A 24,211-nucleotide genomic window follows, 5' to 3' on the forward strand; every position below is an offset into this window, starting at 1 on the left:
ACCATATACTGCTCACAGAAAGTGAGCCTTTAATTAACATTTATAGCCTTTACTTGCAAAATTTATGAAAAACAATGAGATATATTCTCTACTGATTTGGGTCAAATGTTCATTTCTTAGTAAGGGCATTTACAATTTTAAATTGAATATTTAATTGATAATAATACAGCATTATCAGGCCCCTCTCTTCCCCCATAGCAGTACTCATAGGACATTATCAAGGCACTTGATTATCAAGTACAGGTCAGTAGCTTTCCCTTGCTAGCCATGCCCTTTGGAGTCCTATTGCAGAGGCTTCCTTATCTAGAAGGAAGGATTATCTTCCACACATTGTTCCCAGGTACCTGTTTTGTGTCCCCACTGAAAGCCAAAGTACTTTTGGTTAGGATTTTGGTTAGGAGTGAAGGGAATGTTGTTATTCCTGGAGAACCCTACGTATGCTTTCCCCTGACAGTTCATTTTGCATTCATAGTCATCTGTTTCTACCTGGCTTTGCTTCTTACTTCTTCATGAGGCCTTAAATGTAGGTTTGGAAGTGATTAGGTAAGTCTCTTCTTTGATCTGCTTATATAGGATATATTAAAACTGTATTGTTGAGTTTGGGCTATAAATTTTGCATTCTCTCTATTTTTTACATAGATTATTGCCTTATATTTTTTCTGGAAGGGAATAAGCAAAGGTAAACTATTTTGATACCATTACCATTTCATCAGAGGAAACAACTTAATTATTGATTTTCATGGTTAATAATATATAAAATTAATATTAAGATCCCATTTTACTTAGCAATGACTCTATAATAAAGCATGTCCCTAGTACCTGAATAAAGACTTTTGTACACATGATATAAATTAAACCAAGACAAAAAATAAAAATGGGGTGATTTTTAAAATTTATATTTTTAAAAGGACACTGTAAGAGAAAATAAAAGCATGTGAATAAATTGTTATCTTATATATTGGCATGGTTCTTTTGGGAATTCTTGCACCGTTAACAGCACTGGTCTGCTTAAATGGTTGTGAAGTATTTAATTTTATAAAAAAGAACTTTTTTTTTTCTAGTTACAGAGCACTGTTCATGTTTTGAGTGCTTTATTAGTTATTTTTAAGTTGCCACAAGATAAATTTAGCTCTGAAAATTTAAAATATATATATACATACATACCTAGATAAGCTTATATATATAATTGTATATATATATATATGTATATATGCATGCTACACATATTATTTAGTTAATAACCCAATCAGAATTTTGAGATGCCAGTATGCTATCCAAGTATAGATATCTAGTATACAATTGGAAATGTAGGCATGAATTACATACATATGTGAGTACTTTCATATATATATAATACATAATACATATGTTTATTTTATGCAAGCCATATAGAAAGATCAATAGGAAATGGACCTGTGATTTTACTAACAGAGGAAAACTCTTATGAGAGAAACGTCTCTTTATAAATGCTGGCCTGTAAGTTTGTCTAAAATTTGTAGTCTAAGAGAATTGCTTAGAACAAGGAAAGTTTAAGGGATTTGACCTATGTCACACATTCAGTATGACGCAGGGTTTGAACCCAAATACTACTGGCCTGCAGGCTGGGTCTCTAGCCACTATATCATGCTTTCTCTCAGCAAAATGATTACTAATATATCTCAGGGTAGAAAAATTTCCTTTGAAATAAATATGGAGGATGGAATCTCAGTAAAACAACATAAGGTGGACAGACAGGCAATTGCATTTATAAAATATTTCCTTATGTATTACACATTGTACTAAGTTCTGGGGACAAAAAATTCTGAAATAAAACAAACAAAAAAGGCAACCATTGGAGGTGTGTGTGTGTGTGTGTGTGTGTGTGTGTGTGTGTGTGAGAGAGAGAGAGAGAGAGAGAGAGAGAGAGAGAGAGAGAGAAACAGATAGATAAATCAGCAAACTTCTGTGATAGTCGAGGCATCAGGTAATAAATACTAGATTGTTCACAGTATCAGAGGAGAAAAGGGGGCTTATTCAAGAGATTGGCAACAGGTAAGATATAGGGGTGGTGGTGAGAGATAATGAGGATTCAAGGATGACACTTAGGCTGTGACCTGAAGAGTCTGGAAGGATAATGTTGTCTTCTCTGTTAATAGGGAAGGTAAGAGAGGAGAAAGTTTAAGTGGAAAGTTATGAGTTTTTGTTAGGTTGAATAAAGATGTCAGTTTGAAATATCTGAAAGGTCAGCATAAAGATGGTAATCCAATCCATGAGAGTTGTTGAGGTCATCAAATAAAGTAGAATATACAAAGAATGATACTTATCAGATGAAGAAATTAAAGCCATTTCTAGTCATATGGAAAAAAATGCTGAAAATCACTATTGATTGGAGAAATGCCAATTAAGACAATTCTGAGGTAATACTTCATACATCTCAGATTGGCTAAGATGACAAGAAAAGAAAACAATAAATGTTGAAGAGGATGTGGGAAAACTCAGACATTAATATATTATTGGTGAAGTTGTGAACTGATTCAGCCATTCTGGAGAGCAATTTGGAACTATGCCCAAAAGGCTATAAAACTGTGCATACCTTTTGATCTGGCAGTGTCTCTACTGCATCTTCATAAAGAAGATCATAAAAAGGGAAAAGAGCCCACACGTGCAAAAATGTTTATAGCATCCCTTTTTGTAGTGGCAAGTAAATGGAAATTGAGTACATGCCCATCAATTGGAGAATGGCTGAATAAGTTATGGTATATGAATGTTATGTAATATTATTGTTCTATAAGAAATGATCAGCAGTATGATTTCAGAAAGGCCTGGGAGACTTACATGAACAGGTGCTAAGTGAAGTGATTAGAAAAAGAGAACATTGTACACAGCAACAAGATTATGTGATGATCAACTGTGATGGGCTTGGCTCTTTTCAACAGAGTTGATTCAAGGCATTTCACTAGACATGTGATGGAAATAGCCATCTGCATCCAGAGAAAGGACTATAAAGACTGAATATGCATCACGTCATACTATTTTCACATATTTTTTGTCATTTGCTTGTTTTTTCTTTCTTATTTTTCCCTTTAAGATGATTTTTTTCTTGTGCAGCATGATAAATGTTGAAATATGTTTTAAAAATTGTACACATTCAACTTATATTGATTACTTGCTGGGAGCAGGGAAGTAGGGAGAGACAGGGAAATTTTGGAACACAAGGTTTTGCTAGGATGGATGTTAAAAGCTATGTTTGCATGTATTTTGAAAAATAAAAAGCTATTAAAAATAAAAAAGAATAGTATACAGCAGAGAGCTCTGGAGGACTCCTTCAGTTAGAAGAGAGGAAGCTAAGAAGAAATGATCTTATACATATAGAACTAATATGATTTAACAACAACAACAACAATTAAATCAGAGAAAAGGTAGGCACTATTTCTCGACTAGAATCATCAAAGAGCAACACAGATTGAATTCTAAAAATTTAAAGTCACAATTCAGCTTCATCAATTTTAAAATGAGGTAATTGGATAAAATAGCTTTTAAGATCCTTCCTAAGTCTGTTTTCTATTCCAAAATGAAAAGAAACATGCAGGTTACAATGTATGTTCTTAAATATCTAAACCAGAATACCTAGCACATTTTACAGGGGATGCAGACTTGGAATATGACTTGATTCCATTGTCTTAATATAATATAGCTATTGATTGATTATAGCAATATCAGAAAGACATAAGAAATATGTGATTGTATTTTAGGAGAGAACATGAATTATCTCAGCATCAGAATCACACTGGATCAATAGGTCATTAGAGTAGTTAATGGGAAAGGACCAAATTTCATAAAGCTGGGAAATTTGCCAAGGGAACAGAGCCATCACTCTTGGCTGCATGTCAGCATAATGTCCTACACTGCCCCTTGTGGAGATGTTCCATCATATTTCTGGGGGAACAGGTTTGGTGAGAATTCTTCCCCTAAGAATTATTCTGTGGACAGCTTCCAGTTTTTATAGGCTCTTCTAAATGGGTTTATGAAGGAACACCCTTTACTTCCAAACCTTTTCAGCAACTGTCACCAGATCAGCTCCAATCTTCAGCCGCTAGTGTCGAGGTAGATAGCCCTCTATTTCCATGTAATGTTACAGGGTATCCAAAGGTAGGTTCATAATCCCAATCTGGCAAATAGAGCAACTGTAGGCAGAAAACGGCACACACACACACACACACACACACACACACATATAATTTTTACATAGATAAATCAATGGGAAACTAGGAGTTTATTGCAATGATTTTAACTAGCCATATATATATATATATGTACTTATCTGTATTAGACCTTTGAAAGTAAAAGCAAATAAAGTTATTAGACCTTTGATTTTCTCAAGTCCCCTGATGCTAAACAGATGATAGTCTTCTGATGTAATATTTTAAAGCCATACACTTTCTTCCTTTCCTTCTTTCTTTAGCTTTTCTCTTTTCTTCTATCCCTATAGCTTTATCCATTTTTTTTGCTCATTCCCTATTGTCGCCAATATTCTTCCTTCTCACTAGGATTGACCTCACATGTTCAATTGATTCCAGCCCTTCCCCTCTCCTACATTATTTTTTTTCCCATCAACCATCATCTGTATTACCCATGGTTTTTTGTATTCTACACTGATATGATCTGGAATACTAATTATTGGTGCCACTCCAGGAAAGGGTTTGAGACTCACTTGAATCTTCTTCCATGGCAGGAATTCTAGGAATCATTTTGCTTTTGGACACTTGCATTGTCTGAATCTTACTCAATAAAGTAGAAGTGACTTTTCTCAAGTAAAAGACTACTATTTTATCAAGAATCTCAGACATATGGGCTTTTGCAGAAATTTTGCAGTCTATAAAACTAATATCTATAAATTGAGAATATAAATCTTAACACTAACTGTAAAAAAATATATAAGCATTATTAGAAATAGAATGAAATAAGATTAATTCTCCTTGTGTCCCTGTTGGACTTCTTTAGTTTAAATGGGGTCACTTCCTCTACTAACTCCAAATCAAGAAGTGATAAGGAAGGGGGAAAGTAGTGACCTACGAGTATGTGGCTTAAGCACAGCTTTGTCTTCCAAATTAAAAAAAAATGTGCAAGAGATAGTTCTGGTACAGAATAAGAGAAACAAGGACAGTGAGAACTTTGAAATGATTCTAAGAAAAGACTGAAAAAAAAAAAAAAGATTGATTTCCAACCTCCTGAAAGAAAAAATCTCGCCCCCCCCCACCCCGAAGAAAGCTGAATATCTTTGTTTTTGACTCAGATCTTTCTTACTACTTCCAGTATATTTGGCTAGTAACAAAAAGCCACATTCTCAATCCATGCATTATGACCTATTCTTGCTCTTCCCCTTTTATCCTCATTATTCTTTTTGGAGTTGAGTACATAAAGAGAAATGGTAGTGGTAGAGGAGGACCTCACATTATTACATCCCTGTCTTCCAAATAGCTAGAAAATACTGAAGCAGTAATGCATTTTAAGCATTAGGCCATATCTAACAGCAAGAGGAAACCACCTCTTCAATCTAGTCACATGACTCATCATTTCCCCCTATTTCAAGACCTATTGTTCTAAAGGAGAATAGAGGGGATAGGAAGCAGGAACAAATTATCATGCCACTTTTCAAAGTAGCTAGAAAGTAAGATGTCAATCAAAATTCAAAATCTGCTAACTTTAATCTCTTTCTATCTACTGACCTCTTTTCTTCTAACTATAAACATGTCTAAGTCTCTTCTACTTTTTTTTTTCTTTCCCTTCCTTTATCCCTATCATTGCTCTCTCTCTCCCTCCCTTCTCTTTTTTACTTCCCTTAACCCTTGCATTGCTGTCTCTTGCTCCCACTCTCTCTCTTGCCTTCCCCTCTTTGTCTCCTTTTCTTTTCCTTCTCCTTTTCCCTTCCTTTCTTCCTTTCCTCTCTGAAACAATTCTTTCTGATAAACAACTTATTGCCAAATCCTAGGTGGTTTTTCATTCAATTCTCATTGTTCTTGCTATCTCAGTATTTGATTTTGTTCATCACATGATCATTCTTAATATTTTTCTTTCCTTAATTTTTGTGCCACTGAGTTCTCTTCATTCTCATAATTCTTTGCTTGCTCCTTTTCTTCCTTCACTTCTCTAAAAATATGCATCCTCAAGCTTCTGTTATCTTTTTCCTATGTTTTCATTGGGGATTTGTTAACTTACATTTATTTATTTTCATTTATTAGTTTTATGAAGTAGATATAATAACCACAACAACACTGTTTTTATTTAACTTTAAATTCTTATCAGTACTTTTCTCAAAACAAGTCTCTGAGTTAGGTAGTATGAGTATTGTTATCTCAGTTTTACTGATGAGGCTCAACAAGATTAAGTAGCATCTAGCCACATAGATAACAGTTGTCAAAATTGGAATTCAAACTCAGAATTACAGTGTTATTTTAACTATACTATTCTGCCACTTCTAGATCTATATTTATCCCTTTTCTTACCCCTTAGTTCTAGCTGGCATTTCCAGTTACTAATAAAATAGCACAAAATCTTAACATCCTGCCAGCATCTCAAAATCTATATTCAATTCAATACTCATTTATTCATAACTTCTCATGTGCCAAGCATTGTGCTAAGTTATTTCTGGGGATATAAAACATAAAGAGAGAGAGAGACAGAGAGAGAGACAGAGACAGACAGAGAGAGACAGACAGAGAGACAGAGAAACAGACAAAGAGACAGAGAAACAGAGACAGAGAGACAGAGACTCAGACACAGACAGGGAGGAAGAGAGTCAGGGAGAGAGAGGGAAAGAGGGAGGGAGGGAGAGAAAGAGAGAAGGGAGGAAAGGAGAGAAGAAGAAAAGAAAGACATCATGCCTTCAAGGTGCTTACAATCCAATGATAGGAAATGACATACAAAATGAAGGTGAAAAGTGGGGAGGAGGGAACACCCAGACATTGGGACATTATATTCCTGTAGTGGAAACTTGCTAATGGAAGTTCTAAGCTGTCTATAAGAAACTTGACTTTAGAAAGCATTTATTGCTCTATATTCCAGTCCTCTAATCAGAGGAGAAAGGCAACTAAGCAAAGTGAGAAGGTGATAAGTATCAAAAAACTGAATTAATCAGCAGGATGATGAGATTTCAGGTGATCAGCTTATCCTGGAGAGGCATGATGTTTCAGGAAGTAAGAACTATATATTCCTAACTGATTTCTCTTTCATAGCTGATTCCCTTCTAACTTATGTTCATATCTCTACCATTTTTTCAGTCACCTAGACCTGAAATATTGGCATATTCTCCTACTGTTCCATCTTCCCTCACTCCCTTATATGCCAAATCCTGTTGATTCTACCTTTGAAAGCTCTCATAAACTTTTCTATTAACATGTCTATTAGCTTTTTCTCTTTTCTGGATTATAATAACAATAATAGATATTTATATAATACTAAAAGTATATAAAATATTATATATATATATATATGTCATGTACCTGTGGAGTAGATAGTGTAGCTATTATTCTCATTTTATAGATGAGTTATCTGAATATTTGAGAGATTGACTTGTCCAAGGTCATATAGTTGTTAAATACCAGAAGTAGAATTTGAACTCAGTTCTTTCTAACCTCTTTTAGTATTCTTTCTACTTAATATATCAAGCTATTCTCTCTATTCAAATTACTTTCTAACTAATGTTCCTGCCAGTCCCTCTTTCTCTAATTCATTCTTCATATTGCTAACAAAGTGAACAAATCAGATCTTATTACACACATAGTATTTAAAAAAAAATTATGCCACTTGGCTTCCTTTTATCACTAAATAGTAAAATATAATATAATTATTCCAATATTCAAGGCTTCTACAATTTTATTCCATCTTGCCTTTCTTATTCTATTTTGTAATACTTACACTTGCATACTATATGCATGCCAATCCTGCTGTTTTATTACTATTTTTCAATCTTATCCTGACCATGTCTGTTTTTGTTCTTTGGATTTACCAGTCCCCATGCTTAGAATGATTGCCTCCCTTTGCAATTAGAGCAAATGAAAAGTGGAATGTGCTGCCTTAGGGATTAGAGTCCTCACATTAATACATTTTCCAATAAAAGCTGAATGTCACATGTAGGCTGTTTGATAGTGAAGATTCTTCTTGTGTACAAGATAGACCAGGAAGCCACTGCAGTGTCTTCTCTCAGGTTCTTTACTTCTTACAATTTAGGTTTTTAAAGTTTTTATTCTCTAAGATTGAGTGCAGATGCCATCTTTCCCCTTGGAGTCTTTCCTGATCTCCTAGGTAAATGTGGTTTCTTTTATCTCTAAATCTCTTGGCCCCTTAGTATGATTTCTTTGTATTCTATCAAACGAGATATGAACTCTGTGACCAGGAAAAAAAGAATATCATTATTTGCATACATGTAAAAAAGAATGTACTGACAGTAGCAGTTTCTGATCAAATTTTCAACTCAGTAGATAGAGCCATTGGGCTTGGAATCAGGAAAATGTAAATTCAAATCTGGCCTTATATACTTACTAGCTTTGTGACTCTGTGAAAGTCTCAATCTCAATGTTAATTATTGTTGTTGTTGTTAACAAAGATGGATCACTGAAAAAAGTCATTAAAATAACATGATTTCTCATTTACTTGGAATGGATTGACAGTAGTCTTGATGGAATAAAAAGGAATTTATTATGTGACAATTTAATTTATTATGTGACAAGTTAAGTTGACCTTATTTCTACTTTTGTGATTCTACACCAACTTTATATGGCCCCAAATCATTAGCAGTCATAGTAACTGGTTACATAAATGCTTTCCATGAAAAGAAATCAATCTTCCTTATTCTGGCATTTGGTTTCTCTTTCTGACCAATTAAGTTTGGATATTTGCCAGTTGATTTTCATCTCTATTCTTAACTTTGCACTCCTTTTACATAATTTTTGAAATGAGTTGTTTATTTGTTGGATTATTTCTCTTTCTGATACTTCAGCACCACATTTTAAAAAATTTAATTGCAAAAAGACTGATTTTAACTACTCTTTTTGTAGAGTAAAGGGGGTTATTTTCCTATCTTGAATCTTCAGATTTGTGTTTAGAAGTTATTGTTAATGGAAATTACATGAGTAAATTCCCATGTATTAAATAAGAACACCCCCTTACAAAATAAGTATGAGTGAATTTTTTATTTGTGTTTTGAAACAATATTATTAAGTAATCAAAACAATTTAGAAAGCTCACTTGAATAGTTGATGGTAAATTTTAGCTCTTTTGAAGAAGCTGCAATACAACTGCAGTGTTCAGTTTGCACAATGCTTATAATTAAAATAAATACACTGTAAATAAATGAGATGGTAGTTTCTGTCACAAATGCAGAAAGAATCCGTGATTTCATTTGTGCCTAAAGCACAGGGAGATTAAATGATTTTCCTATGCTACATAGCTGGTAAACATGAGAGGAAATACAGGTCAGGCACCATAACCAACATAATGATTTTCTCAACCTTAGCCTAATCTTTGATATTTCTAATTTTCATTTAGCTTTTTAATGTTTGCAGATTGCTTTGCATACAGTTTCATATGATTGTCCTAACAGTCCTATGAGATAGATACTTACTAATCAAGCATTGTATTACTTAGTAATCAACCATTAGGTATGAGGAAGTGTACTAAGTGCTGTGATACAAAGAAAGGCTAAAAGATAGTCCCAACCCTCAAGGAGGTTACAATCTAATGAGATGGAAAAATGTGAATAGAGGATGAAAAGTGGGGGTGGGAGGGAATCAAAGGCTATTGGTACAGGCATGATGAAATATTGCCGCTAGGTGGAAAGTGATGAGATGGCTGCTCTGATTGATCTCTTTTTTGGAGTATCTGCTGTAAAGTTCACTCTCTGCTCTTTCCAATCAATGGGAGGTGGGATCTCAAGGGCAGTGGATAGATACTGAGGAGGTAAGAGTTTATAAGCTAATGTAATTTTGGATGATTTTCTGGAGCCCAAGATGAAGTTCAGGAGACCAAAGGGATGGGAAACAGAATACTGGAAAAAAAATGGATTTGGAATCAAAATCCCATTTTTGCAGCTTGCTGCTTGTATGATCCTGGGCAGGTCAGTTAACCTCTTTGGGTCTTAATTTCCTTATCTGTAAAACGAGGTGGTTGGATTATATGATCTCTGCTGTCTCTTCCAGGTCTCTATCTTATGACTCCTGGATGTAATTATATCCCCTGATTGGCATAACTCCTATTCTACAAGTAGGTGATTAGCAGGTTAAAGAAACCCTCTTTAAAATTGTAATTAATGAATAGTAGAGAGCTGGCTGTTTATGACTGTTTCCTATAATCAATTTAACTGGGGATAGGGGGGAAAATAAGTACATTACTCATATTTACAAGGTCAGAAAGATAATTTCTTTTGTTTACCTAGGAATGTTTAGGCTGGTAAAAGCAAGCATGAGATGATTAAACAAGAATATTGATGTATTAATTTGCCCTGAGAAATTATGATTCCTAATTGAACTAGAATATGCATATTGCCTGGTTGGCAAATAGTCTTCCTAAGAGAAAAATGTAATTGGGCAAAAAAAATAATGTCAGATTACTTGGTGACTATGGAGTTTCAGTAAAGGGAGGTAGATGAGAGGAAAATGTCCTCTAGCAAGGATCATGTGAAATATTCTTCACTCAAAGAATGTGTATGGAAAAATAATTAAAGTATTTACATTGGCTCTTCAGGTCGATCCCTTCTTTCTTGGACAATGTATTAATTGGACAGATTTAGTTGAGAAAATCACTAGAAAGTAGGAAAACTGGGACTTAGTTTCATACAGCTGACTTTTAACTATAGACATACCACTTGATATCTTTGTGCCCCCTATTTCTCATGTATAAAATAAAAATGTTGGACAAGCTGACTTCTAAAATTTAATGATTTTATAAATTGCTTATACTCTAGCTCAGGTCTTTAAGTACTTTTCATCACTAGCCAATTTTTTCTTTGATTATTGTATCAGTATTTCATATCTTAAAATGGGTTAGAGTTTCCCATATTACAGCTTATTTTGTATTAACTCACACTAAAATTGGTGGCTACTTGATGAGAATTGTAGGACATTCTGTCCTTTTGGAGGATCTGCTGGGAAGTGCACCCTCTGCTTTTTCCATTCAATGGGAGGTGGGGTCTCAAGGGCAGTAGATAGATACTGAGGAGGTAAGAGTTTATATTGTAATTAGCTTCCGGAGAATTTAAGTATTTCATTTAAAAAAATGAATTCCTTAAACAAAAATTGCTATTGAATCGTTAAACTTCCCTTTCTACTTTATTATACTTTACAACAGAATAGCTAGGTGGCACAGTGGATAGAATGCCAGATTTTCAGTCAAAAAGACCTAAGTTCAAATCCAGTCTTGGGCACTAGCTATGTGACACCGGGCAAGTCACTTAACTCTATCTGCCACAGTTTTCTTATCTGTAAAATGAACTAGAGAAGGAAATGACAAATCATTCTAGTATCTTTGCCAAGGAAACCCTAAATAAAGTAATGAAGAGTTAGACATGATCGAACAACAATACCTTACTATACTGTCAACTCTATTATCTGTGAGCCTGCAAATGCAAATAAAAATTATATGAACAAACTAAGGCAGGTTTCATAAATAACACACAGTAGAACACCAAGAGCAAAGATATCACCATGATGAATTAGGTGACATATCACCACCAAATTAAAACTTCCTATATGAGTCTGAGACTTATATCCCATTAAGTAACCCAAACTCACTCTGTGCCCTTCTCAGACTGCAAAAGAATCCTAAACATATAAGTAAATTCTGTATGTGCCTTTATTTATCTTATAAGAGTATTTGCCTATCTCCTTAAAAAAAATTTCTAAGACTGTATGGTTGAGTGCCTCAGTTTCTCACTTAGTATCCTGTGAACATGTGAATAATTGATATGCATAGAGAATAAAAACTGAACAGCTTGCACAGTCCTACATCTACCTGAAAAGGAATGTTCTTTTGACTAAAAGGTTAAAAAACATTCTTAATGGATTTGAATAGATGAGATGATTTCTGTGGCTGTGGTTGTCAGCTGGCAATGTGATAGGGATTTTTATCATTCTCTTCAGCCATATAACAACACATAAAGCTCTATTCTGTTTATAAGATAGTTCTTTCACACATAAACACTACAGGTAATATCCTATTATGACAAATCCTGTCATAAAGAAAGATCTATAGAATAAAGCTGCTGTCTTGTCCTGCTGTGTGGCCGTGGTGACAGTACTTTGTTGTTCTGGTTAAGATAAATTCTCTTCAAAGAATAATCTTGTGCAACCAATGTTTTTTTCCTTGTCACTGCCCATGAGTCAGTCTCTCACTAAAATGAAAATATCCCATTCTTTTTTCCTTGAGTAAGAAATGATAAAAAAGGAGCAAAACAAAATAAAATCTCGCATTCTTGGAGCAAGAAAAAGTTGAAAGAAGAGGTATATGATGCTTCCTTTTCTCTCCTACTATATAAACAGTTTCATTTGCCAAGTTTCAATAGGAAGGCTAAATATCAGCTGTTTCCTTGTTATATCTCAAACTACTTTCTTCCATATTAAAATATTCTTACAAAATCTTACCACAAAGATAATTTGGAGGTCATATGATCAGACATTTGTTGTAGGAAAGAACCTACAAAGTCATCAAGTTTAACCCTCCATTTTACAGCTAAGAAAACTGAGTCTGAGGAATGATAGTTATATGGTTTGTAATTGGTCATATATTTAAGTGGCAGAAACAAGATTGGCTCTAAACCAAGTATTCTTTCCATTTGTACACATACACAGTATAGGAAGGCTGAGATCAAAATGGCCACTTAGAAAGATAGGGTCATAGATTTATATCAGGAAGTGACAGAAGCCAGCTAGTTCATTCTCCAGTTAAGGAAAATACAGGTTAAATGACTTGCCTAGGGTCACATGGTAAATTAATAACCTAAGGCAGGATGCATTTACAAGTCTTCTTGATTTTCAGTCCAGTGTCTTCACAAGTATACAAAGACCCTCAGAAACTACAAATCTTGTGCTGTATATAAGAGATTGGTTTGGGGAGAAGGAAGGTGTTGCAAGGAAGGGAGAATAATTGAGGGACTACTTTAACTGAGAAGTAACTGAAGCAGAACAAGGTTTATGGCAGCAGCAGGAAAATCAGAGAGGCAAAAGAATGGAAGACCCTTTTAGGTAAAAATTGACTGGATTTATTGACTAGTTGGATGGCTATATGGTAAAAAGAGGGATCAAAGCATCAATTCAGTTCAATTCAACAAACAATGATTTAGAAAGTAGTGTTTTAGGAACTGTGCTATGTTCTGGGAATACAAAGAAGAAAAATGACATTCCTTGACCTCAGGGGCTTACAGTGATGTTTTAAATACAAATAAGCATGATAGTATAGAATGTGATAGGGAAAAGGAACTTTTAGGCAAAAGAGACAATTTTTACTTAGGGGAATTAAGCAGAATCTATGCAGTACATGTCAGCTAGGTTATGCCTTAAAGAAATTCAATTAAACAAATATGCATTAATCTCTTATATGAGGTACTGTGATAGGGAGTTAGAAAAAGAAAAATAAAGAAAAAAATAGTAGTGATCTCCTAGAGATTACATTTTCCTGAATGGTAGGGATGAAACATAAATGCTGCTAAAGAAATACTTAGAGGAAAAGGCATTATTAGCTTGAGGGTGGGAATAGAGGAGTGCAGAAATTCATAAAAAAGCTTTGCATAGGATTCAATACTTAAGAGGATTCTTGAAGGAAAATAAGGATTCTAAAAGGAAGAAGTAAGAATGGAGAGAACCAGTTATTGGATCAACCTAAGAACAAAAGCACATAGAGAGGTGGCAGTCTGTCAAGCCCAAGGAACAGTCATAGGTCATTTTGACTGGAATTCAGAGTCTGTGAAAAAAGAATAAATAACATGATCCGTTTCAGGAGTTTTCAGTTAGAGAGTCAATAAAGCTTCTAAGCAAGCCTCTTGAAAGCTATTTAGGCAATTGTTCAGAAGATAGATTGTAGACAAAAGAATGTAGAAGGACTGCTTAAGAGTAATAGTCAATGTGATGTCATGAAGACCTAAATTGGGATAGTGAATAAAAGGAAAGGGATGGATGTATGAGATAGTATGGAGGTAGAATTAACAGAACTTGAAAAGTGAGCAAATATGTGAGATAAAAGAGAGAAAAGACTCAATGATGACTATAAGATTGTGTATTTGTGACTAGACAGATGATGGTACTTTCACCAGGAATAAAGAACTTTGGAAGAGGGACAAATGGAGGGGAAGGAATGAATTCCATTTTGTGTATGTTGATTTTTGAGATAGCTAGACATCCAGGTAGAGACATCCTACAAAATTTGGTTGGTAATTCAGGAATAAAATTCATGAAATTAAAGTTGAACTGTATATATATATATTCCCTCTCCTCCCCTTGTCTCCCCTTCCCTTTCCTCTTCTTTCCTCCCTTTCCTTTCCTTTCCCTCCTCTCCCCTCCATATATATACTGTATATGTAAAGTATATACCCTGTATATACTGAGTTATTTACCTATTGTTTCCTCCATTAGAATTTGGGCTTCTTGAGGGCAGAGGATAGGTTTTTTTCTCTTCTACTCTTTTTTTGCTTCCAAAGAGCTTATGACAATGCATGGTACATAATAACTGTTTATTATTTTTTTGAGTGATTAAGGAGGTTAATGAGGAAATTCAAAATGTGAAGAATCATTTCTACCCTTAAGAACTTTTTAATGTAATTGGGAATATATGATTAGTATTGTGAGGAAGCAAATAGAACTAAACAATGGGGTTATAATTAAATGTGAAATTTATCTTAATACAACCTCCCAGTTCTTCATTAGTTCCAAGGAGTGGAAAATCAGTAAAGACCTTGGTAAGGAAAAAGTGGCTTCAGAAGGATCAGTCTGCTTTTTCTCATGAAATTGTTTCATGGGACATATTATCAAGTTTCAGTAGAACCTGTTGCATCCTACTTTACAATATTTTTGGAATTTTTTTTTAGATCAAACTAAGAACCTTATTATTTAATAAGTGAGAAAAGATTTATGCAACTTTCATATTAAAATTATTTTCATAATAATATAATTTAGAACATTTCAATATTTTAGTAACTAAAGATTGACCAATATGCTTTTCAATGATGGTGCTATTAATACATGTATCTTAGAAATAACATAATATTAGTCTAGCATATAAATACTGAGATGTTTTAAGCATGGGGGAAAGAATGCCTTGGCTGCATTCCGTGATTGGTATTCAGTGCTAGTGAGGAACTAATCAGCTAAGTACCATAATCCTCCTTATAGGGAACATTCTTAATTGACCTCTAACTATATACAGCACATAGTAATGGCTTTAAAGAGTAACTCCTATAAAACAATTCAACCACTGAGCTATCTCTGGATATTACACCTAGATACTGAAATTAGTGTTGATTTTATACAAAACTTTAAAAAATAGTCTGTTGGGGGAAATAAAAAGATTGTAAGCAAGTAGGGACTTTTCCATCACCTGATTAAGTCCTGTTCATATGATTTTACTGAAGCTAGAAGGATTAAATGAAAGCACTGCTGGGCACAGGCATTGATGTATTTTCCTGGATATGATCCTTCATGCTGGACAGATGTGCACGGGTTTATCAAAAGGTAAAATAGTAAAGAAATGAACTAAATTTGTCTTACGAAAAAAGAAATGTGAGATTTCTTTCAGCTATATTTGATGACTAAGGATACCATCAGTTTGCTTAATTAAAGATTTTGGTAGCTATTAAAGAGACTTCTCTATTTTATGTTTTGCAGGATCTTGTACTTCTGTTAAATGCTTAGTGCAGAATGCTTTGACAACTTCACATTTTAGAATTTACTTGCAAAGTAGGATTTTTAAAATGCATACGTTGTAAAATTATAACAATGGAATATGATCTTAATTCTTACAATATCAATGATTTATAACACATGCAATGTTATTCATATTGATTTGTTGTCCTAGATTAACTATTCCAAATATTGTTTTTATTCCTTAATTTTTTTATCCTTTATAAAGGTCTAAATCGGGTCCAATTAATTGAGATTATAAGAAATGCTCTTTAATAGGGAGTATACTTTTAAAAGTGAGTTTGGGAACACAAATGTTTCATAAAAAAAGCAGAATATTGTCACTTATTCTGAAGGTGGCCATTTTTCAAAATCTTCATTATATTAAAAAAGAGTACTCTTTAATGTATGTTGTCTCAATTGTATCATTATAATAGTACATATTCAATTTGTTAAATAATATAGTCACTTATGTTTCTTTTAGCTGAAAAATTTAAGTACTTTTACTATATTTGTGAATTTTTCTAAATTACTGACATAAAATTTTAAAGGATTTCAAAATTATTTTATACTGAATGTGAAAATGAAGATCTTATTTGAAATTGGGTAAAATATAAAAAGTGGCACTGACTAATTTCTAAAATGAAAATAAAGGGAAATCAGTTAAATTTAAATAATTTACAAAGTATATAAATTATTAAGTGATTAACTATTAGAGTTGTAATTGCTTTTAATTTTTAATTGGAAAAAAAAAGTTTATTGGGAAGAGTCCTCCAAGATATTTCACAAAATTTTTTGATATGAAATTGAAGGAAATCATTAATTGTTACATACACATTAGTTACAGGAGTGTAATAGGCATAGCATAGTGCCTAATAGGAAATATAAAAATAAGATTGCAGAAGTGAATGATTCATTTATAAGGAATGCTTAAGAATATCTTGAATGGTTCAGCTGGAGAATACAAAGTAAAAGTTGTGAGCAACGATCAAATTAAAAAATGAGACAGATTTCTGAGGATGATTTTATGTGGGAATAAAAGGGACAGTATATTCCATTTACTATATACTGTGGCAACAAGAAAGTGATTGTCAGTTAAGATTTGTTATTTTCTAAACAGAAACCCAACAGAAAGAAAAAGATCATTTTGTAAATGAGAGTGTGAGGAGTTAAGTAAAAATGAGACAAATAAGTTGTTGAGGTAGAATAGAAAATAGAAATGAAATAGAATAGAACAGAAAGCAAATGGGAAAGAATTACATGTGGGAATAAAGAAAAGCAGTCTGACATATGTTTCAGGTTGGCAAAATTGAAGCAAAGTTGGAGATAAAGTTGGTTTTTGCATAGTAGGAAGAAGAAAAAGAAAGTATTGTTTGGATATGAAAATGATAAAAACTTGTCCCATTATTTGTAGTTGTTGATGATAATAACATCAAAAAATGGAGAAGGCAATGAAGTTATGGAGTTCAATATATATGATGCAAGTAGATCTCATTATGCAATATGTCTATGTTTTAGGTATGATTTTTAGATCTAAAGAAAACTTATTTTGAGATTGAAAAATTAAATTTAGAAGTTTTTTTTTCCTGAAAAAAGAAATATTCTGTTCAAACTGCAAAATTCTTCAAGTTTCAATTTAATGGATTGAAATGATACTCTACACTAGAAACAGTCTCTTCTTTTAGTTTATTTGGACCTTTCATTACATTTTACTTTGAATTATAAATACTTGTGAAAATGTCTGCTTCTCTTACTAGACTACAGACTCTTTGGGAGCAGGAGCTATACCATATTTCAGTCAAGCAAATTTTTATTACCAAATAAAGATTCTTTAAATTCAGATCAGATCTTATTCCTCCCCTGCTCAAGAAGCTTCAGTTTCTCCTTATTGCCTCTAGAGCAAAATGCAAATGTCTCTCTTTGACATTTAAAGCCCTCTACTACCTGACTTCAACCTCTCTTTACAGGCTAATGGCACATTACTCCTCTTCAGTCTACATTCCAGTCAAACTCTTGGACTTTTTCTCCATATGAAAGATCCTCTCTGTGCCCTTTAACATAAACTATTCTTCATGCCTGGAGTGTATTCTTCTCTTCTGCTTTACAGAACCTCTAAATTCCTGCAAAAATGCCACCTCCTATATGTAGCAACTATGATTCCCCTGAATTCTTAGTGTCCTCTCTGCTGAAATTATCTTATTTATATCTTATATTTATTGTGGGTATATTATTTTCTCTCAATAGCATGAAAACTCCTCAGAAATGCAAATAAAGGAATTGGTTTTATCATAAATACAAAAACAACAACAAAATCATCATTTTATGGAACAAAACATGTCATTTGTAATTATGATGCTAATGTGTTGAAACATGACAATTCATGCCTCCAAAGCACAGTTATATTTCTCAGGACTCTAGGGATAGCTAGATCTGAGAGGTTAGCAGTCAACATAGTTCATAAATCTTCATCAGTGTGCTTCCCTTCACCATTAATATTAGTGGATATAATTAGTTTGTTAAAGTTAAGTAGCTTTTAGAGTAGAGTATTTACTGAGATGATGATGTACAAACATTGTTATAGAGAATTCTACCAAAAGTTTGATACACTCTCCCACTGCCAAGTTCATGGGAAAATGGGCTCAGAATACTTGATGGAACAAAAAAGTCGGTAAAACTATGGTACATAGTTTGTAGTTATTAGAATCCTTTCCTTTTTGTTGTGGAGAAGGTGCTCATGAAGTTTCCCTTACCCATGCTGTAGTTTTCTACTGGGTTTATTTTAGAACTTTGATTTTGTTTTATCCCCTCATGTCCAGCCTGTTTTTGGACTCTGATGAAGACATTCTGCCAGCCATTCCTGTCCCAGTATTAATATTAGAATGTTGATAGGATGATGGGAAACACAGACCCTTTGAGGACATACTCCCATAATGGATAGAACACTGGTCCTGAAATCAGGAAGATCTAAGTTCAAATCCAGCCTCACACATTTATTAGCTGTGCAAGCCTAGGCAAATCACTTCACCTTTGTTGAATTGTAAAATGGGGATAATAATAGCACTTACATCCTGGGGTTATTGTGAGGATCTAGTGAAACTATATTCATAAAGTGCACAACACTAGGTTTGGCACAAGGTGGGTATTGAATAAATGCTTGTCCTTGTCTAGATTTATAAATGAGTCATGAACTGGATGAAGGGTTTTCCTATACCAGGGGTTCCCTGAGCTGACAAAATCATAAATATTTCCTTTTTCATATGTACAATTCACTGTTCTAGACAAGGCATATATAAAGACAAAAGGAAAATTACATCTTTCCATCATTTTGTTTTATACAATATCATTCAGGTTAAATTACTTGCTTAAGTGGTACCTCCAGGACTTGAAGCTCAGTTTTCTGACCAGATCTAGTAAGACCACTATTTTTCAGTCATCTGAAGGACTTCAATCATTCTTCTTTCCTTTCCTCTTCTCTTTCTACTGCTGCCCCACCCCACATCATCAACTTCAGCCTCTTTGTAATTGTTCATTCCCTGCTGTCTACAAACATGCTCAAGTCTCCTTCCTCTTTAAAAATTCTGCACTACACTCTACCAACACCTTAAGCTATCATTCTATATCTTTAATTCCTTTCTCAGCCAAACTCCTAGAAAAAAGAAATCCATCCACAAATAGCTCCTATTTCCTGTATTTGTAATGACTTCCCAGGCCTTTGCCCTCAGACTTCTGTTTTCAGCATTAAATTCTCTCCAAAGTTATCTTAATTGCCAAAACTTAGTCTTTATTCTCCTTGTTCTCTCTGCCACATTTGACACTGTTGATCACCCTCTCTAGACTATCTCCTCCTCCTTGATCCCCTTATTTTCTTTTGGCTTCAGTTTCTCAGTCTCATCTGGTGACTCATTGTCCATATCGCACCCTCACACTATGAATGCATCCCAAGGCTCAATGCTAGACCTGCTTCCCTTTTCTCTCTTCACTATCTTTTGGCTACCCCAGTTACTATTTGTTTAACTGTCATTTCTAGGCAACTGATTCCTATATGATTTATGAATATGTATGTGTGTATGTGTGCATGTATATATATATATATATATATATATATATATATATATATATATATATTCCCAATGAGTCCCAAAATAGTCCCAAACACTTTTAGGAGCTCAAGTCGCATATTACTAAGTTAATTTGTATATTCCATACTGGTTGTTCTGGAAACATCTTAAATTTAGCATGTCTAAAACAGAACTCATTTCCCCCTGTAAATCCCCTTCTCTACCAAGCTTCCTTATTTCTATTGAGAGACTATTCTTCTCATAACTTGTGTTATGTTCAACTCATTATTCTTCCTAATTTTATAGTTTCTACCAAGACAGCATCTCTATCATCTAACTGTTCTCTAGTCACACAGCTACTATTCTAGTTCAATACAAAGGCACAAGAAAGGCACATAGCTACTGAGAAGAGAGGCCAGTTAGGTGAGATTAAAGAGTATGGGAAGGGGAGCATGAGTTAATGAGACTGGAAAGGAAGGTTGGTACCAAATTATGAACAGGTTTCTAAGTCACAAAAGCTTATTATAATTTGTCCTAGAGGAAAAAAACTAAGGACTAGTTTTTATTGGGTAGGGAAATGATGTGATCAGATTTGCAAATGCATTTTTGGTAGCTGGGTGAAAAATTGGTTAGAATAGGGAAAGGCTTAAAGCAAAGACATTAATTAGGAAGGATTTTCAATAGTCCAGGTGAAGGATAATAGGTTATGAACTAAGATAGTATGTACTATTTCATTCAATAGAATGTAAGCTTATTGAGAAAAAGAATAATGGAATTTTTTTTGTCTTCATATAACCAATGCATTACTGTGCCTAGCATGTGGTAAGTGTCTAATCAGTGTTTACTGATTAATTGTGCCAAGAATAGGAAGAAAATCTGGTGCCTAAAAGAGCAAAAATACACATTGTTTTCTCTGAAGATGCAATTTTAAAAATTCTAAAGTAAAATCATACCCTTTTAAATATTTAAGTAGAAAAATGCCTAAAAACCTCATTCTACTCTAAATTTTCTGCAACCACAGTGTCAATACAATTTTATTTTTTCCATTTTTTTCTTTTTTATGAAGACTGCTTATAATATTAAGGATAAAAATAAGTATAAAACTGTAGATTCTTATCTTGATAATTTATTTTAGTTTAAAGAAATATAATTCAGTTCAATTTAACAAACTGTTATTTAGTCTAAAATGTATAATAAGCCCATGATAAATCTGTTTTAAATAAATGAATAAATTCAAAGTATCAGATGAAGAGAATCTAAAAAACAGTTAAACTTTAGGTAAATCAAAATACCTTCTCTTATTGAGCTTATAGTCTAATTGCCATATACAAATGGCAATAATATACAATGATAAATTTGATGTGTGCCTTCATCCATGTAATTCTCAAACATATTGAACAAAACAGAACACTTCAAAGATTGGACTCCTGATGAACTCCATTTACTAATACATAAGATATCTTAAGGAATGATTAACTTTAAGAATAGATTATGTGAAAAGACTTTGTGGAGAAGGGGATATTTGACTTGAAAAAATAGTATATAAGAATTTAACTGAGAAGAGAGGAAGGATATTCCATGAATAGACAGAGATAAGTAAACTCTCTAAATCTGGAACTATTTTGTTTTTGTCTTTGCATGACCTAGTACAGTGTCTTGTCTGTAGTAGGAGCTTCATAGGAATTTACAAAATTGAACAATGTGAACAAAGGCATAGAGAAAATTAGATTAAGGGAATGTTAACAAAGGCACAAAGTAAAACTGTAGGTCTAGAACATGGAGTATATAGAAGAAAGTATTATAAGAAAAGTCTGGGAAGATGGGAAAATGCCACGTTTTGAATAGCCTTGGGTTCCAGACAAAGAAGTTTAAATTCTACTTATTGGGCAACAGAGAACCATTTGGATATTTTAGGCAGATGAGTGACAGGATCAGATCTACATATATGGAAGTTAAGTCTGGCAGCAATATGAAAGATGAAATGAATGGAGAGCCTGGGTGACAATGAGAGCTTATATTTGGGTTGTGGTAGTGGGACTAGAAAAGAGAGAACAGATGGGAGACATGCTGCCAAAATAGAATTGATAGAACTTGGTAAATGACTTCAATTTGAGATGTGCAGGGAAATAGGAGCATTAACGATAAGTCCAAAGTTTCTGACATTAGCAATGAATGTTGGTGCCACTGTTAGAAATAGAGAGGTTATAAACAAGAGCAGTTTTATAAAGGAAAAACAATATGTGCAGTTTTATACATGAAATAACGGAATAATACCCAGAAATACAATATAAAGTCATATAATGTTATTTTTAAAAAGTCATATTCTCATTTATGACTTTGAATAGGTTAACAACTAGCATTTATTAAGTGTTCAGCAGATATGATTTGCTATATCACTTGAGTAAAGAAGTCAAAACTAAAAATTTTGCTTTCCAGAACTTGATAATTTACTGTTATGTAAGATTTTGGTTTTATTTTGTAATTTCAATGTTATAGAAATTCTTAGTAAAGAAACTCTTTGAACTACTACAATTCATTAACAATTACTCTCCCTATAGACTTATACAGATATCTGGGAAACACAGAGAGGTTTATCAATGTGCCCAGGGTCACATAGCTCTAACAAAAGGCCAGAATTAAATATTTATACAAGATAGGCCTTAATCAAGTGTTTCCAAATTATTTAATAGGAATTTATAGAAGGAAGCTCATAAATTAATGAATGAAAAAACATTTATTAATTGCTTGTTGTGTGTAAAACGCTGTACTAAATGACAGGGATACAATTAGAAAATCAAGATATACTTCCTCTGGAATAGCTTACATTTTACTAGGGAGACACAATCCATTACAGAAGATTCAACTACAGTGTAGATAGAAATGTGGAAGCAGTTGGCCAATGGAGTTCTTTATCATGATAGAATTAATGGCATTACTATAATCACTACATAACAGAAAATTGTTCAATAATTGTTATAGAAGTATTTTAGCTAAATAAAATTAATATTTATAACATTTCTATTATGTGATTATTTTAAATAATATTTCCCCCAATTACATATAAAAAATAATTTCAATATTCATTTTTTTTAAAAAAAATATGAGTTCCAAATTCTTTTACTTCCTCTCCCTCATCCCCGTTCCCCCCCCACCCCAATCCCGGAGAGTAAATTTAACATAGGATATGTGTATGAAATCATGGAAAATATATTTCCATATTAATGTGTATTTTAATTAGAAAATATAGCATAACGCCTTTTGAATTGATATATAATTGATGTTTAATATTACATCTACTCTATGAGTCACCACAACATAAAAAAATGTTACCATCACTCTTCTTATCTTCTATTTTCTTTGACTCTCTAGGAAAAGGAGCCCATCAATATCCAGGGAACAGAATAGAAGATACGATCAACAGGAAGAGAGAGAAGAATATACTCAGTATGCTACATCAGACAGTGCAATGCCTAGATCTCCTTCAGATTATGATGAAAGGAGATCTCATCATGGACCTCAATTGTTTGAAGAACCTGAACATATAGATTATAGAGACTCCAACAGGAGGAGTCGTAGACGTTCCCAAGAGTATATAGATGATGAGGATGTGGAGAATAGGGATGAATATGAAAGGCAAAGGAGAGAGGAGGAATACCAAGCACGCTACCGAAGTGACCCTAATTTGGCTCGTTATCCAGTAAAGCCACAGCCTTACGAAGAACAAATGCGTATCCATGCTGAAGTGTCCCGAGCACGACATGAGCGAAGGCATAGTGATGTTTCATTGGCCAATACAGAGCTTGAAGATTCTAGGATTCCTATGCTAAGAATGGAGCGGCAATCAAGACAAAGGTCCACCTCAGAGCGCAGGGCTGTGATGGAAAACCAGCGCTCTTATTCAATGGAAAGAACTCGAGAAGCTCAGGGACCCAGTTCTAATCGTCAGAGGACCACAAATCATAGCCCTCCTACCCCTCGGAGGAGTCCAATCCCTATTGATAGGCCTGATATGAGGCGTACTGACTCATTAAGGAAACCACACCACTTAGATCCCAGTTCTGCTGTCCGGAAAACAAAACGTGAAAAAATGGAAACCATGTTAAGGAATGATTCCCTTAGCTCAGATCAGTCTGAGTCAGTAAGACCTCCACCACCAAAGCCTCATAAAACAAAGAAAGGAGGTAAAATGCGTCAGGTTTCCTTGAGTAGCTCAGAAGAGGAATTGGCTTCTACACCAGAATACACAAGCTGTGATGATGTTGAGATTGAGAGTGAGAGTGTAAGTGAAAAAGGTAA

General features: G+C 33.7%; 1 protein-coding gene across 36 annotated transcripts in view; it reads left to right on the plus strand.

The window, feature by feature from the left end:
* RIMS2 (regulating synaptic membrane exocytosis 2) overlaps window positions 1-24,211 on the plus strand; it is a 775,594-nt gene that overhangs the window by 318,142 nt on the left and 433,241 nt on the right. For all 36 annotated transcript variants that reach the window (XM_031947102.1, XM_031947076.1, XM_031947077.1 and 33 more), the window contains one exon: window positions 23,285-24,207. In XM_031947102.1, coding sequence (XP_031802962.1) covers window positions 23,285-24,207 — 923 coding nt within the window. The remainder of the gene's footprint in view (window positions 1-23,284; window positions 24,208-24,211) is intronic.

This window comes from Sarcophilus harrisii, chromosome 1 (genome assembly GCF_902635505.1).
Source record: "Sarcophilus harrisii chromosome 1, mSarHar1.11, whole genome shotgun sequence".
In the NCBI taxonomy this organism is placed as follows: domain Eukaryota; kingdom Metazoa; phylum Chordata; class Mammalia; order Dasyuromorphia; family Dasyuridae; genus Sarcophilus; species Sarcophilus harrisii.